The 13,773-nt window shown below is 60.0% G+C and overlaps 1 protein-coding gene across 1 annotated transcript; it reads right to left on the bottom strand.

The window, feature by feature from the left end:
- Positions 1-1,012: 1,012 nt before the first annotated feature.
- On the bottom strand, positions 1,013-11,841 carry KIFC3 (kinesin family member C3; the record flags this gene model as incomplete). The annotated part of the gene is made up of 19 exons (XM_079541380.1): positions 1,013-1,038; positions 1,563-1,662; positions 1,749-1,883; positions 2,093-2,322; positions 2,393-2,522; positions 2,697-2,820; positions 3,234-3,364; positions 3,560-3,664; positions 3,755-3,936; positions 4,011-4,122; positions 4,198-4,328; positions 4,426-4,573; positions 4,658-4,831; positions 4,961-5,200; positions 5,277-5,417; positions 5,495-5,560; positions 6,782-6,978; positions 8,079-8,205; positions 11,707-11,841. The coding sequence occupies 19 exons, from the start codon at positions 11,839-11,841 to the stop codon at positions 1,013-1,015; spliced, it is 2,634 nt and encodes an 877-aa protein (XP_079397506.1).
- Between the last annotated feature and the right edge of the window lie 1,932 nt (positions 11,842-13,773).

Raw genomic sequence — 13,773 nt, 5'->3', positions numbered from 1 at the left:
GGAAGTAACAGCAGCACAGCAGGAGTGGCTTTAATGCTTTATTTAAAATAAGTTTTGTTATAAAACAGGATATATATATTATTAAAATACATAGAAACATCTAATCTTAACAAAAGACTAGATTATTTTTCCCTTTTTTTTTTTTTTTTCTTCCTCCCTTTCTTTTTTCCTTTAATACGGTATGGCGTGGAAGGGCCAGGAGCTGGAAGGTGCAGTGCATACCTTGCATGCTTGCAGCTGCCCCAGGAGCTGCACTGGGGCTCCCACTGCTCCTCCATGCCCCCGTCAGCTCCCACTACCACACATATTCCAACAGCACTGGGCTGGAGAGTTTTTTGTTTTCATTCCAAGACCATGTAAACAGCTTATAAATATTTCAAACACATTCGTCTTGACCACACTGTGATCTCTCTTGAGAAGACAACTGTTCACTTTACAATAGCTTCCTTCAAGACTGCAAAGCCCCTGCTGGTGCCAGGGGGGCAAGCCCTGCGGCTGCTCTCCCTTTGGGCAGGGTGCATGCAGCAGCACCGGGGCGCCTTCGTGCAATTGGGCAGGAGAATCCAACAGGGAAAGGAGCTGCTGGGGTTATTCTGGCTTCAAATCTGGGCTGTGCTGCTCCAAAAGAGGCTGGAGTGGGGGGCAAGGGGTGGAACAGGACCTTGTGGCAGGGAGCTGGGTGCAGTCACACCAAACCAAACCTCATCCTGCACTTCACCCAGGTGCTCGCTGCTCCATGCCAAGCTCCTGCAGCAGTGGTGTCCCCAGCGCAGCGAGGCAGAGGTGCTCAGCCCCAATCCTTCCAGCCAGATACCCCAACTGTCCTAAAAACGAAGTTGAAGAGGTGGCGAGGCTCCTTGCTCTGGCTAAAGCCATCTGTCCAGCAAGAATCAGAAGTCACAGAGCTGCGTGTCTCACGGTGAGAGGTGCCATGGCAGGAGGGGATGCCACCACAGCTCCGAACATGGCCAGGGCACCAAGGTGAGTGAGGGGCCAGGTCCTGCAGCATGTGTCACACGGGGACCGGCCTCAGCTTCCCTGTGGGGACACAGACACGTGCATCAGGCTGCGCAGGGGGCACAGCCACCACAGCTCGAGCCCCCAAGCAATGCAACCCCAGCAGCACCCCCGCGAGCAGCACAGCCCTGCACACCTCCCTGCCTGGGGAGCAGGGCTGAAGCAGAGCCCATCACCGGCTCCCAGCTGCACACACTCACCTGGCAGCCGCGGCTGCCCCTAAAATTCAGGCTGAAATCAAAGAGAAGAGAGGTTCAGCTGCGGGCGCTGACCCACAGCATCACTCCCTGGCTGCCCCACGTGCAGCCCCAGCTGCTTTGCCCCACACGGCCCCGCACTGCCCTGTGCTGGGACGGGGCACTTCAGGGGAAGCCCTAACTAGGCTCCTGACAGCCAATTAGCCGGTGGCTAATGAGCCGATTACAGCACAGCTCGCTCCACACGCAGCTTTGCTTGTGAGCGGTGGGCCGGGAGCTTCCTCTGATGGAAGGCCACGGGTTGGGCATTCCGGGAGCACGGAGAGGGGCCCGCATGCCCTCACCCACCTGAAGTCTGCAGCTTCCTGCGGATGGAGGTGGTGCGGCCGCTGGGCAGCCCAGGGCTGGGAGACGCGTGGCCCCGGCTGGAGGATCCCGGCAAGTCACCCTGGGGAGAGATGGAGCACGGCCCCGGGTCAGCTCATGCCTCTGGGAATGGCACATAATGAAAGATGCTGGCTGAGCTGCAGGTACCTCCAGCTGCTCCTGGCTGGGCCAGGACACCAGCTCGGCCTTGCGGGACACAGGGCCCAGCTCCACGGAGCGGACACGCTCGGCAAACTTCAGGGAGCACAGCGTCTCACTGCTGTTCTTCTCGGCGGGGGAGACCTGCGGGTGGGAGCAGCAGCAGCACATCACCCAACTGTCACCCACACACCCCCCTCCCCGCTGCTCAACGGGGTCAGAGAGCTGCTATTATTAACCCACTGCCCCCAGGATAGCCCCCGGCCGCACCAGGCACAGCCCTGTCACCAGCAGAGAGAAGCCACAGCAGGTGGCACGGAGCGTAAGGGAGGGGTGGGACAAGGAACCCAGACCTGCACCATCATGAGGGTCTTGCTGTCCCCGCTGAGTGAGTCCTGCAGCAGGTAGGTCAGCTTGGAGTTGCGGAAGGGCACGTGGCCCTGGCGGGAGCGCAGCGCATAGATGACGTCCCCCAGCGCCGACAGCGACCTGTTGATGTACTGAGCCTCACGCAGCCGGCTGCCTTCCGCGCCCGAGCGCCCGACGCGCTCCGAACCCGCCAGGTCCACCAGGTTCAGCTTCCCTGGGGGCACAGATAAAGGTCAGCACTGCCAGCGTCGCCCTGCAGCCCCGCCGGGGGGCACGGCCCCCACCTGTGGTGCGCAGCCCCGTGCTGCGGTCCAAGCCGCGGACAGTGACGATGAGCAGCGCGTGGGAGCGGGAGCTGTGCTCGTTCAGGTTGGTGCACTCCGTCACGCGGTTGACGTGGCCGAACTCGAAGACCTGTGAGGGTGAGGAGGGGGTGAGGCTGCGATCCGCTCACCCGCCATCCATCCTGGCCCCATGCTTTTATTTCTAACCCCCTGCAGCACACCCAGGCTCTGTTGCTCCCCATCCTGAGACAATGCAGCAGAACCACCAACGCACCGTGGGATGACCGCCGGCTCTCTGCCTCACCTTATTGATGTCCTCCACGCTCTGCACGCTGAACTCAGTCAGCCCGGGCACGTAGAGCTGCCCGCTGCCATCAGGGCACAGTTTGATCTCCAGCTTCTCCTGGGGTTCCTTCCCCAATAGGTCCCTGCGAGGGGGAACCCATCAGCACTCAGCTCCCATCTGGTCAGAGACCGCTGCTTCCACAGGTGCAGCACGATGCAGATGTGCACTCAGGGCCTGCGCCGGTCCCTGCAGTGCTGGAGAGCCCCTGCGGCTGCTGCCGTCACTCCCCCAGCCCCCAGCGTCCGGGCAGGGCAGGAAAATGTTTCTCATTCCCTTGGCTCCCAGAGTGCAGTTTCTAAATATAACGGCCGAGGCCGGGGAGCCGGGCCAAGGGAAAGGCGTTTGGAGCCCAGTGGAGGAAGCGGGGGGAGCCCAAATAAGCAGAAACGGCTCAAAGGGAGACGGGGCCCAGCTTGGCGCTTCCTTACACGGCCAACGCTGAGCTCTGAGGGCTCCACGTGATGCTGTGTCCTGGCTAAGGGCTCACATCCATACCTGAGTGCCTCGTTGTAGATCTCGGCTACGCTGACGCTGATGGCGTAGTCCCAGTCGGCCGCCTTGCTCCGCACCTCAGAGAAGAGCAGCTGCAGGGCACGCTGGTTGATGCCCGGGTTTGTGGAGGTTCCCTGGTGAATGGGGAGAGAAATGATCCATTGTGCTTTTTTTCTGATGCAGCTGAGCAGAAGCAAAGCTCAGGGATTGCAGCAACAGTCAGGATTAGCGCCCAGCCTGGGTTAGCGATGGCACTGAGACACAGGGCACAGAGGGGAACACAGCTGAAAGGCAAGGAAGAAGAGGGAGGCAAAGCCAGGCAAATTCACCTCCATCGTGTACGTCTTCCCTGCCCCAGTCTGTCCGTAGGCAAAAATGCAGACATTGTACCCATCGATGCAGGAAGTGACCAGGGCCTGAACCTCTTGAAACACCTGCGGAGGACCAGAGGGCATCAGGGGACGGTGCAGCCCTCCCCTGCCTGTCATACCACCCCGCTGCGAGCTGTGTGAGGCAGCGCCCACCTCTTCCTGGGACGCCTGTGGAGGAAACACCTTGTCCAGCTCAAAGGACACCTGTTTCCCCTTGTGCAGGAGGTGCAGGACGGCGTCATCATCCGCATCGAACGTCACCGCGCTGACCGCCTCCGGACCCTCTCCATCCTCCTTAGTGATGGGGCGCACTCTCCCGAAGACACGGATGTTCCCTTGGTGGGGGAGCAGAGGCAGCATCAGCCCCGCTGCGGCACCCAGCTGTCCCGGCAGCCCGGCCCCGCCGCACCTTTCAGCCGCACCAGCTCATTGTGGCACTTCTTGCGGAGCTGCAGCTCCCGGCGGTATTTGCGCAGCAGCTCCCGGTTGGTGCTGTTCACTTCCTCGATGGCTTGCCCGATCTGGGTGAAGGATAGCGCTCAGCCACTTGCCCACACCGCGCAGGGAGAGGGGCTGTGTGCTGACCCCAAGCTCACCTCGGCCCTGGCGCTCCGCAGGGTCTCCTGGAGGAGCAGGGGAAAGTCCCGCACCTGCCGCTTCAGGCTATTGTAGTCGTGGGTGAGGGTGCGCAGCGCCGGCTGCAGCGTCAGCAGGTTGGTCCGCACGCCTGTGGGCAGCGCAGGGTGAGGATGAGTGGCTCCAGCACAGGGTGAGGACACGCAGCCCTGACCCTGTGAGCCCCACGAGCCCTGAGCCCTCCTCACCCGCCAGGTTCTCATGCACCGCCTTCATCTCCACTTGGGCACGGGAAAACGCCTCTTCAATGGCACGGTTCTTCTCGTCCTCCATCACCTGCATTTCCTCCAGCATCTGCCCGTGGGCCCGCTCCAGCTCCGACTCGTACATGGCAATCTGGGGGTGAGGCAGCACCAACAATGCATGCACATCTGTCCCAGGTGCTGCCTGGCTCACACCACTGCACCTGCGGACCCGTACCTGTGCCCTGAGCTGAGCTGCTGTCTTCTGGGAGCTCTGCAGCTGCTGCTCCATCTCCTTCAGCACCTGCCTCTGCATCCCCACCTGCTCCTGCAGGTACTGGTTTCGGGACTGGCTCTCACACAGGGCCTGCTTCGCCTTGGCTGACTCCACCTCCACCGTTTTGATGATGTACTGCACAAAGCACCCACAGATGATGGTGTATTACAGACAGGTCACCCAGAGGGGGACGATTTACAGAGCAGCAGAGTGGCACCGCAGGACTGACGCAGGGCACTGTTATGCAGCCAGCAGGAGGCTCACCTTTATCTGCTGGGGCTGAGCCCTGAGGCTGGCGATGGTCTCCTGGCTGTCCCGCAGCCGCCGGCTCAGCCGCTCCTCCTCCTGCGCTCTCTCGGCCAGCGAATCTTTGAGCCGCAGCTCCACCTCGGCCAGGCGGTTCGTCTTCTGCTGCACCTCCAGCTCCAGCTCCGCCAGCTTGGCTCGGGCCTCCTCCGCCTCTCTCTGCAGCTGGCACAGCCGCTCCTGCAGCCCGGCGTTCTCCTGGCCCCAAAGCAGGCTCAGCCGAGGTTGTGGCACCCACAGCCCTTCCAGCAGCCACCGGTCCCCAGCAGCTCACCTGGAGGTGGGTGCAGTCCCGGCACGCCGCCTGCTGCCGCCTCAGCTCCCTCAGCTCCCCTTCACGTGCCTTCATCTCCTGCCGCAGCCGCTCGTTCTCAGCCACCAGCAGGTCCCGGTGCTTCTCCGCATCCGTGCCGCCCTGCGGAGGGTCAGCGTGTGATGGGAGCCCCACCAGCAGCCTCCCGAGCCCGCTCACCCCCACACCAGTGAGCTCACCATCTCCGAGCGCAGCCTGCCGATCTCCTGCGCCTGCTCCCGGAGATTTGCCTTCAGGTTCTCAACCTGCACACATGGGGAAGCTCCGCTGGAAGCGCAAAGCTGTGCCTCCCAACGCTCTGCTCCCTAGAAAGGGTTTCCCCTCCGAACGCTCTGCCTGGTGATAAGGCACTGCGCCAACCCCCAACCCAGGGAGCGTGAGGCTGTCGCCCCATGCAAACAACAGCAGCCTTTTCTGAACCTCCACAGATCATCATCTAGGAGCTGCTGATTTATAACAAACACGAACGCGTTCACATTATGCTGTAATTAATTATGATAAGTTATAAGCCACTCCTTTGCAGCGACGGCGGCGCGGCAAGCTGCCCGAGCGCACCTCCTGCGTGTGCCGGCAGCAGAGGCTGCTCCCAGAGCCAGGACCTCAACTCAACCCTTCCTCCTCCGTCCCTCAGCCCTTTCTCAGCACAGCCCGTCGGTGCTCCAGATGGGAGGAGGGGGACACAGAGCCACGGCTAAGCCACCACCCTCCTGCTCAGACAAACAGCACACCGCAGGGCTGCGCTCCCCACGTGCTTCCAGCCCCAACCATGTCCCCGCACCTTTCAGAACCTCAAGGATAAACCTCACGGAAAAGCACACAGCCCCACACGCAGAGCTGAAAGGCCCCAGCCACATGTCCAGCAGAAGCTCAATGGGGAAAGGAGCTGCTTCCTCTGCTCCCCAGTGCGGTGCCCTGCTACGCCAGCACAGCCCCATGCCCTACCTCCTCAGGCAGCTCCGGCTGCAGCCTGCTCTCCAGGCCGTTCAGGGATTCCTTGGCAGTGGGCTGGGGGCTGAGGCACGGCCCGGCCATTGCTGAGCTCCCGGAGCCCAGGTTTACCCTGTGCCGTACAGCCCCAGCACGCCAGCTGCCTGTCCTGCTTGTGTCATGCAGACTATGCCAACCAGATCCAGGACAATTACATCCACCTTTTTGACACCAGTGGAACAAGCCAAACCTGACTGTAATAGCTTCCACAACATCCACATGCAAATCCCTTTATTAGCAGCCTGGGTTTCAATCTCCCTGTAATGAGGAAGGTCCTCACATCCACAGCTGCATCTGCACCGGCACGAGAAACATCAGGGGGTCAACACCGAGGCCAGCCCCCCCCCCACAGCAGCACAGCAAGCACCGACACAGCCCCACATTGCTCCTCACTCGAGACGGCTCGAGCACCCCGAGCCCTCATGCTACAGATCACAACCCACAGCTGGAAGCCCGGAGCGTGCCCAAAGCCCCCCTACCTGCCCTCGCAGCTGGACGGAGACGGCCATCTCCTCGCTCTCGCGGGCGGCCAGTTTCTCCTGCAGAGCCAGCAGCTCCTCCTGCAGCCGCAGCTTCTCCTCCTGCAGGTGAGCCATGGATGCCACCACCTTCTGGATGACAGGGAAGGGCCGCTGGGCTGGCAGACCGGCGCGCTTCCCGCTGCAAAACCGACCCCCTGCGGCAAGAGAGAGCACAGCGGGGTCGGGATCAGCCAGCCCCAGGGGGACACGGGCACTCAGCGGGGACAAGAACCCAAGGGAGGCAGCAACAGGAGCACAGCAGTGCCGGGGGTCCCTGTGGGAGGGCAGCGACACCAATGCCTGCCTGTGGTACAGACAGAGGGATGCCGGCATCCCACGGCACACCCCAGGGTGCCCTGTGTGGACGTGCCACCACCCAGCCCCGCTGCTGCCTCTGATTCACCCCCTCAGCACCTCATCCTTTTTTTCCCCGAATGAGCAGGTGCTGGTGGAAAAACAGCATGGGATGGTGTTATTAAAGGCTGCGTCACTGAACACGGCAGCGTAATGGAAGCCAAATTCAAATTACACGGGCGACCCAAATGGTGGCACTGCTTGTTGAGCGCGACTTTCTGACCTTCACGGCATGAGTCTAAACACAGCTTTCTGCAAACGAAGCCCTAAATTGCTCCGTGGTTCCAGCAGGAGACAAGCTGGCCTGACTCACTGCCATGCAGTGCCGGTGGAACCAGCAGCATGGATCCGGGCTGCTCCCTGCCTTGCCTGGAAAGAGAAGGTTGGAAGGCAAAAGGTGATGCTGGGAGCTGCTTAGCTGCCTGCAGGCAGGCTGATGCCGTGTGCCAGTTGTGTTTCACACACATGCTGCAAGGCTTCAGCTGTCCTGAGTACTGACAGCTGTGGGGACTTGCGCTTTCTTTGAGCAAAGAGGCAGCAAAGAGGGACAGCCAGGAATCTGTGCTCCTGGCACTACCTCCAGAAGGACTGCTGCTTTTTGTTCTCCTGCCTGAGGCTGCGTGCACAGCCTCGCTCAGCACCCGCTCCCTACCCATACCAAAGGGACAGGAAACCCAAACCTGAAGGCAGCAGACCCTCCTGCCCCCCCCCCCGGTGAGCACTGCCTCCACCCAGCTGGGCTAGGCACGACTCAGGGAGGCACTGATGCTCCGGTTGGAGACACCACGTGCATCACCTGCATGGGCACCAGGCCCCTTTTGGAGGATGTGAGGGTGTGTGCGCCCCTGGCTGCTCCCCAGCCCCCACCCCTCAGTCCTGGCCATGTCCACGCTCCCCTCACCGGCTTTCTCCAGGCTCATGGTGCAGGCTGCTTGCCCTGGCACTGCAGGCTCACGTGGGGATGCTGGTGGTTCCTCCGTGGTGCGTGGCAGGGCCGGCTGCTGGCCGTCCTCCAGCAAGACCTGTGCCTGCAGGGTGAAACGTGCTGCTGGGCTCCCGGCCTCTCTGTGCCATCACACTGGGTGTGCTCCTCCAGCCCCACGTCCCCAGGTCACCCACACCGTCCGGGCACTGCAAGGACGGTCCCACGTCCCCACCCTCTACTGTCAAGAGGAACTCAGCCAGCTGCCTTCGGGTCTGCCCGTTACACGTTGGTGCCTGTGTGCTGGGTGGGCTTCAGCAAGGCCCCAGTGTCTCAAGATTGAATGCAAAGTGCTGGGGCCTTTCCAGCTGCTACACCAAAGGAAAACCCAGAAGGAGGGAGGAGAGGAGAGGAATATGGCAAAGGTCAAAAAAGTCCGGGCTGTTGTGTAATTCCGCATTCGCCAGCTTGCAAGGAAAAAAAAAAAAAATCTATTTTTAATGCCACCAGTAAAAAAAAAAAAAAAAAAAAAAAAAAAGTGCTGGCGAGGTGATTCTGCAAGGGAACGGCACGGATCAGCTCCCCGCCCTGGTCAAAAGTTCCCCTCCTTTCGCAGCGCTGAGCGGGGACGGCCGGCCCCGCAGATCGACGGCGGCGGCAGCGCGGAGCCCGCAGCCAGCCTGAGCCCACGGACCGGGCGGACCCTTCCTGCACCGCCCCAAACGTCGCTTTGCGGAGCGCCTGAGACCCGAAGCAGACGGGCAGGAGGACGCGCAGCCCGCAGGGCACCCCACGCCCCTGCAGCTCGCTCCCGCTCCCCGGCCGCGCAGCAATGCGAAGAATGCGGGCTTGCCGGTTCCTCCCCCCGCCCCTCCGCGGAGCCGTGCGGTACTCACGCTGCGGGGGCAGCTCCCGGCCCGGGCGGGCCGCCGGCATGGCACGGGGTTCCCCGGCTCCGCGACCCCTCGGCGTCCGCGGGGAGAGCGGCTCGGCGCCTCGCAAAGCTCCGCCGTCCCCGCTCCGCACCCCGGTCCCGCCCACCGCCGTCCCGCAGACAAAGGGAAGCCCGGCCCGGCCCGGCCCCGCCCGCTCCCGGTGCCCTCCCGGTGCCGCTCACCGGCCGCCCGCAGCCGCTCCGTTCCCCGCCCCGGTCCCGCCCATCCGAGCGTCGGCACCGGGCTGCTCCGCCCCGGTTCGTTGCCCTGGCAACGCCCGGGACCCCCGACGGACGGCGGTGCCTGGGGGATGCACGGCCCCACGCTGCCCCTCTCGACCCCACAAAGCCCAACTCTGGTACTCTCAGCCCCTTACAGCCCCTCTTAGCCCCACACAGCCCTACACAGCCTCTCTCATTCCCACAGAGCTCCATATAGCCCCTTTCAGCCCCACATAGCCCTACATAGCCCCACTCAGCCCCTCATAGCTGTACGTAGCCCAACTCTGCCCCTCTCAGCCCCTTACAGCCCCTCATAGCCCCAAACAGCCCCTACACAGCCACGTAACCTCTTTCAGCCCCTCCTAGCCCTACACAGCCCCACGTAGCCCCACATAACCTCTTTCAGCCTCACACAGTCCCTAATAGCCCTACACAGCCTAACGCAGCCTCTCTCAGCCCCACACAGCCCTAAACAGCCCCACGCAGCCCCTCATAGCCCTACACAGCCCCTCTCAGCCCCACTGCGGGTGCTGTCGGGGTTCACCACGCAGGGCTCCCCATGTCCGTGCAGCTGCTGCTGTTGATTCAGCGATGATGAGGACGGACACGAGGTGACTGTAAGCATTCCAGCAGAGACTCTAATGTCGTATTGTCACTGACTTACTTAATTTACGAGCTGTGAGGGCAAAATAATGTTTATGCAAATGGTTCTGGGCGTTAAGTCATTTCCTGTCCTTTCAATGCTTCAGGTTTTTGATGGCACTGCGATTGTGCAGCATAATTACATCAAAAGGGACTTGAATGGACGAGGGGAGAGGGAGATGGATGGCTCCCAAAGCATGACCCCAATGCACCAGGAGATTTGGGTGCCCACCTTGTCGGTGGGGCTCAGCCTGAGAATGGTATCTGGGGATGAGGACGGAAATCCCCACCCTCAGGGCTCTTCCCCATTGAAACAAGCCCCTCTGTCACCCCGCGGCGGGTGCTGTGAGCAATAGGGCTGCCCCCCTCCACCCCCCCTCCATCCCCAGCTCACTGAGTGCTGCCTTTGCTTTCTCTCCACGTTCCAACGCGGCGCCGCGGGCTCTGCCCTTCCTTTTAGAGCAGCTTTTTCCCTGTGTGCAAAGCCTCCCTCTTCGCTGCCAGCCTGAGAGCAGACATCCGAGTGCCGGCCCGGAATCAATGAGCGCTGGGAGAGCAGCAGGAGGGCGGCCGGCCCCGCTGCCACCTCCTGTGTGTGTTGTGCAATGAGAGATCTGCTCAGTCAGGCGGCTTCATTCCCATTTCCCCCCATTTGCCCATGAGTGTGGATGGAGGGAAGCCCCATTGATTGCACCGCTGTGCTGATGGGGGCCCTTTGCATTCACCCCAAGCAAATATTTAACCTACATCTGCAACACCTCCGGGGAGATGGGGGGAAAATATGATATCCTAGCAAAAGTTTAACCTCCCCCCTCCATTCCCTCCCAGCAAGCTGATGGCAGGAATGCAGGTGGGGGCATACCTGGGTGCTCTCTGCAGGGAATTGCCACCAGGAGGATCAGATGGAGAACGCATCCCCAGAGAGCAATTAATGATAACACAGCTCAGTGCTGTAACTCTGCTCCTCCCCGAGAGCCCCAGCGAGGGGATCTCCATGCTGAGCCCACAGGAGCGACTAAAGAAACCCCACACTCCCTTGTCGCCATTTAAGCTCTTTAGCGAGTTTTAATTAAGTCTTAGTGAGAAATTTGTACTCGTTTCCAAGCTCACAGTGGGAATTAACCCAACCCGCAGGCAGCGATGCTGAGATAGGGCAGTGCTCAGGTGGCCCGGAGCCGCCCTCACTCACCCACCCAACATCAGCAGCCGTGTCTTTTTCTCCTGCTGTGCAGTTCGAGGGTCCCTGCAGGGCCTGGCCCCATCCCTGCCCTTCTTATCCCCAAGAGCAGAGCCTGCAGCTGCCTGGGCAGGAGGTGCGAGCACCAGCAGAAGGGATGGCAGCAGTCTCCTTTAAAAAATGCATCCCGTCCTCAGCGAAGCCGTCTATTTTTAGTGCCCTCAGAAGCATGCTTGGTTTTGGAGGAGATGCTCAAGCAGTAATTGTGAATAATTTAGGGAACGGAGTTTGGAGGCTGATGTCAGCGGCTGTGCCACTAACGGACACTGAGCGCATGGCTTGGCTGCTCAGCGCTGAATCCCACAGCGACACGCAGCCATAGGAGCCTCTGTGGGAAGAGCAGTGCTGTCGTGGTCACCCTGTGCCCAGCTGGAGGGGGATCCTTGCAGAGCTATGGCACAGCTCCTCCACCCCCGACTGCTCGGACTGCAAACTTACCCTGCCATGCATTATTCACACCTCTCATATATAATGCACAGCCCTACACCCACACCTGGCGCACGGCTCGGAGCTGCATGGCAACAGATGGACGTGGCTGCTCACCTCCATCGCTCCCATCCCACACCTCTCACCTGGAGGCCGGGCCCTGCCGCCCACCGCCTCTCTCCTGGAAGTCCTCCGGTGTTCTGCAGAGCCACACTCCGCCGTTTGCTGCCCTTGGTCCAGCCCAGCAGTGAGAGAGCAGCCAGAGCACCCAGCGCATGCATGGCACCGCCTGCTCCCCTAAAGGTCCCCAGGGCAGCTGCTGCAGAGCGCTCCGTTTGCAACGGAGGAGAAAGCAACGTCCCCTCTGCTCCTGTCTGCCGGTGCCTTAAGAGCAGATTAAAGCCCAGCCCTGCAAATTGCTGACATAACCTATTTCTTAGATGGGTGGACAGGTGGACTTTTCTCCCTCTGCAGATAACTGCGCTCAGATGGGAGCGGGTTTGCTCCCTGAGTGTCACCCCACTTGAATGCACAGCAATGGGGACAACGGCGGTCCCAGCACCCACCGACCCCTCGCCTTGACCCCAGGGCCTCAGGAACACCCACACCTTTCCTGTTCCTGCAGGAGGAATAACACAGAGCCCCATTTCCCTCCCATCTACCCGCACGTGCGGGCTGTCTGAAGGCAGCCAGGAACGGTGAGAGCAGGGAGATTTGCAAAGCAAACAGCGATCAAACAAAAAGGCTTTGGTTACTGTTCTCGAGGCTGTTTGCCAAGACACACAGATCATATCGGGCTCATTTACAGAAGGAAAACCAACGTAATTAGCGCTCAGTAAAACACTTTAATGAAAAAAGCGTTCATGTAGAAAGTGATGGGACACTGCCCAGTGCTGCAGGAGGACCCAGAGCCATGCTGCTGCTGCACTTCCCAGCTCAGCATAGTCACACCGCTGTGCTGCATGCACTGCAGCAGGCAGTAACCATGGCAGCAGAGAGAGCTGCACGTGATATCGGCATTTCTGCAGTACAAAGGAACCTCTTATCTGGGCTGAGCCAATCGTCAGGCTGCTCCTCATTCCTCCACCTTGTGCTAGGACAGAGCTGTGCCATGCCATGCCATCCTATGCCATCCCATGTTGTGCTATGCCGTGCTGTGCCATGCTGTGCCATGCTGTGCCTTGCCATCCTGTGCCATTCCGTATCATGCCATGCTGTGCCATCGTATGTCATCCCATGCCAGGCCATCCCATGCCATGCCATCTTATGCTATGCCATCCTATGTCATTCCACATCATGCCATTCCACCCCATGCCATCCCACCCCATGCTATGCCATCCCATTTTATGCCATCCCATGTCATGTCACTCCATGCCATGCCATCCTATGCCATACCATTCCACGCCATGCCATCCCATCCCATGCTATGCTGTGCCATCTTATGCCATCCTATGTCATGCCATTCCATGTCATGCTATCATATCTCCTGCCATGCCATCCCATCCCATGCTATGCCAAGCCATGCCATGTCATGCCATGCTGTGCCATGTGATCCCAGCAGTCCCAGCCAGGGCTGGCAATATGTCCCTGTGCAACAGCCCCTCTACTTCATCTATCACTCTTTTCTGGTTGTTTTTGCCCTACCTGACATTGAACCATAGTGGTTGGAAAAGACCTCTAAGCTCCCCAAGTCTGATTTCCCCTCTCCCTCCATGCCCACTGACCACATCCCTTTGACTTCCAGCTCTTCACATGCATCCAGCAACCTCCACAAGGGGGGAAATGGAATGAAATAATAACATGGATATGTAATTCTTCCAATGACTCAACGCCAACTCGCTGCATGTTGCTCAGATCTCCCCGAGGGACTGGAAACGAACACTTGGAAAGTTTCATCCCAAAACGAGAACAAGTAGATGAGGGAATGGTGAGAAAAGGGATGTGGTTTAGCAGGCAATATTGGTAGGTCAACTGGATGGACTCAGAGGTCTTTTCCAACCTTAATGATTCTCTGATCCTATCAAAGGAAGAACGTCACTCCTTATTTCGGGGTGTTAATTCCAAATGACTGCAGCTGAGATGCAGTCTGAGATGCTCCCCTTTCCAGCAGAGCAAAGCAGGCAACGCCCAGCTCCGCTTTGCACCGAGCTGGATTCAGGGGCAGGACTGCAGCCTTGACTCTAAGCAGATCCACGCAACAGAAAAAAATGTAT

Source organism: Tetrao urogallus (genome assembly GCF_951394365.1).
Source record: "Tetrao urogallus genome assembly, chromosome: 12".
In the NCBI taxonomy this organism is placed as follows: domain Eukaryota; kingdom Metazoa; phylum Chordata; class Aves; order Galliformes; family Phasianidae; genus Tetrao; species Tetrao urogallus.
Note: the sequence above shows the minus strand (reverse complement) of the source record. Positions and strands in the feature narration are given on the sequence as shown.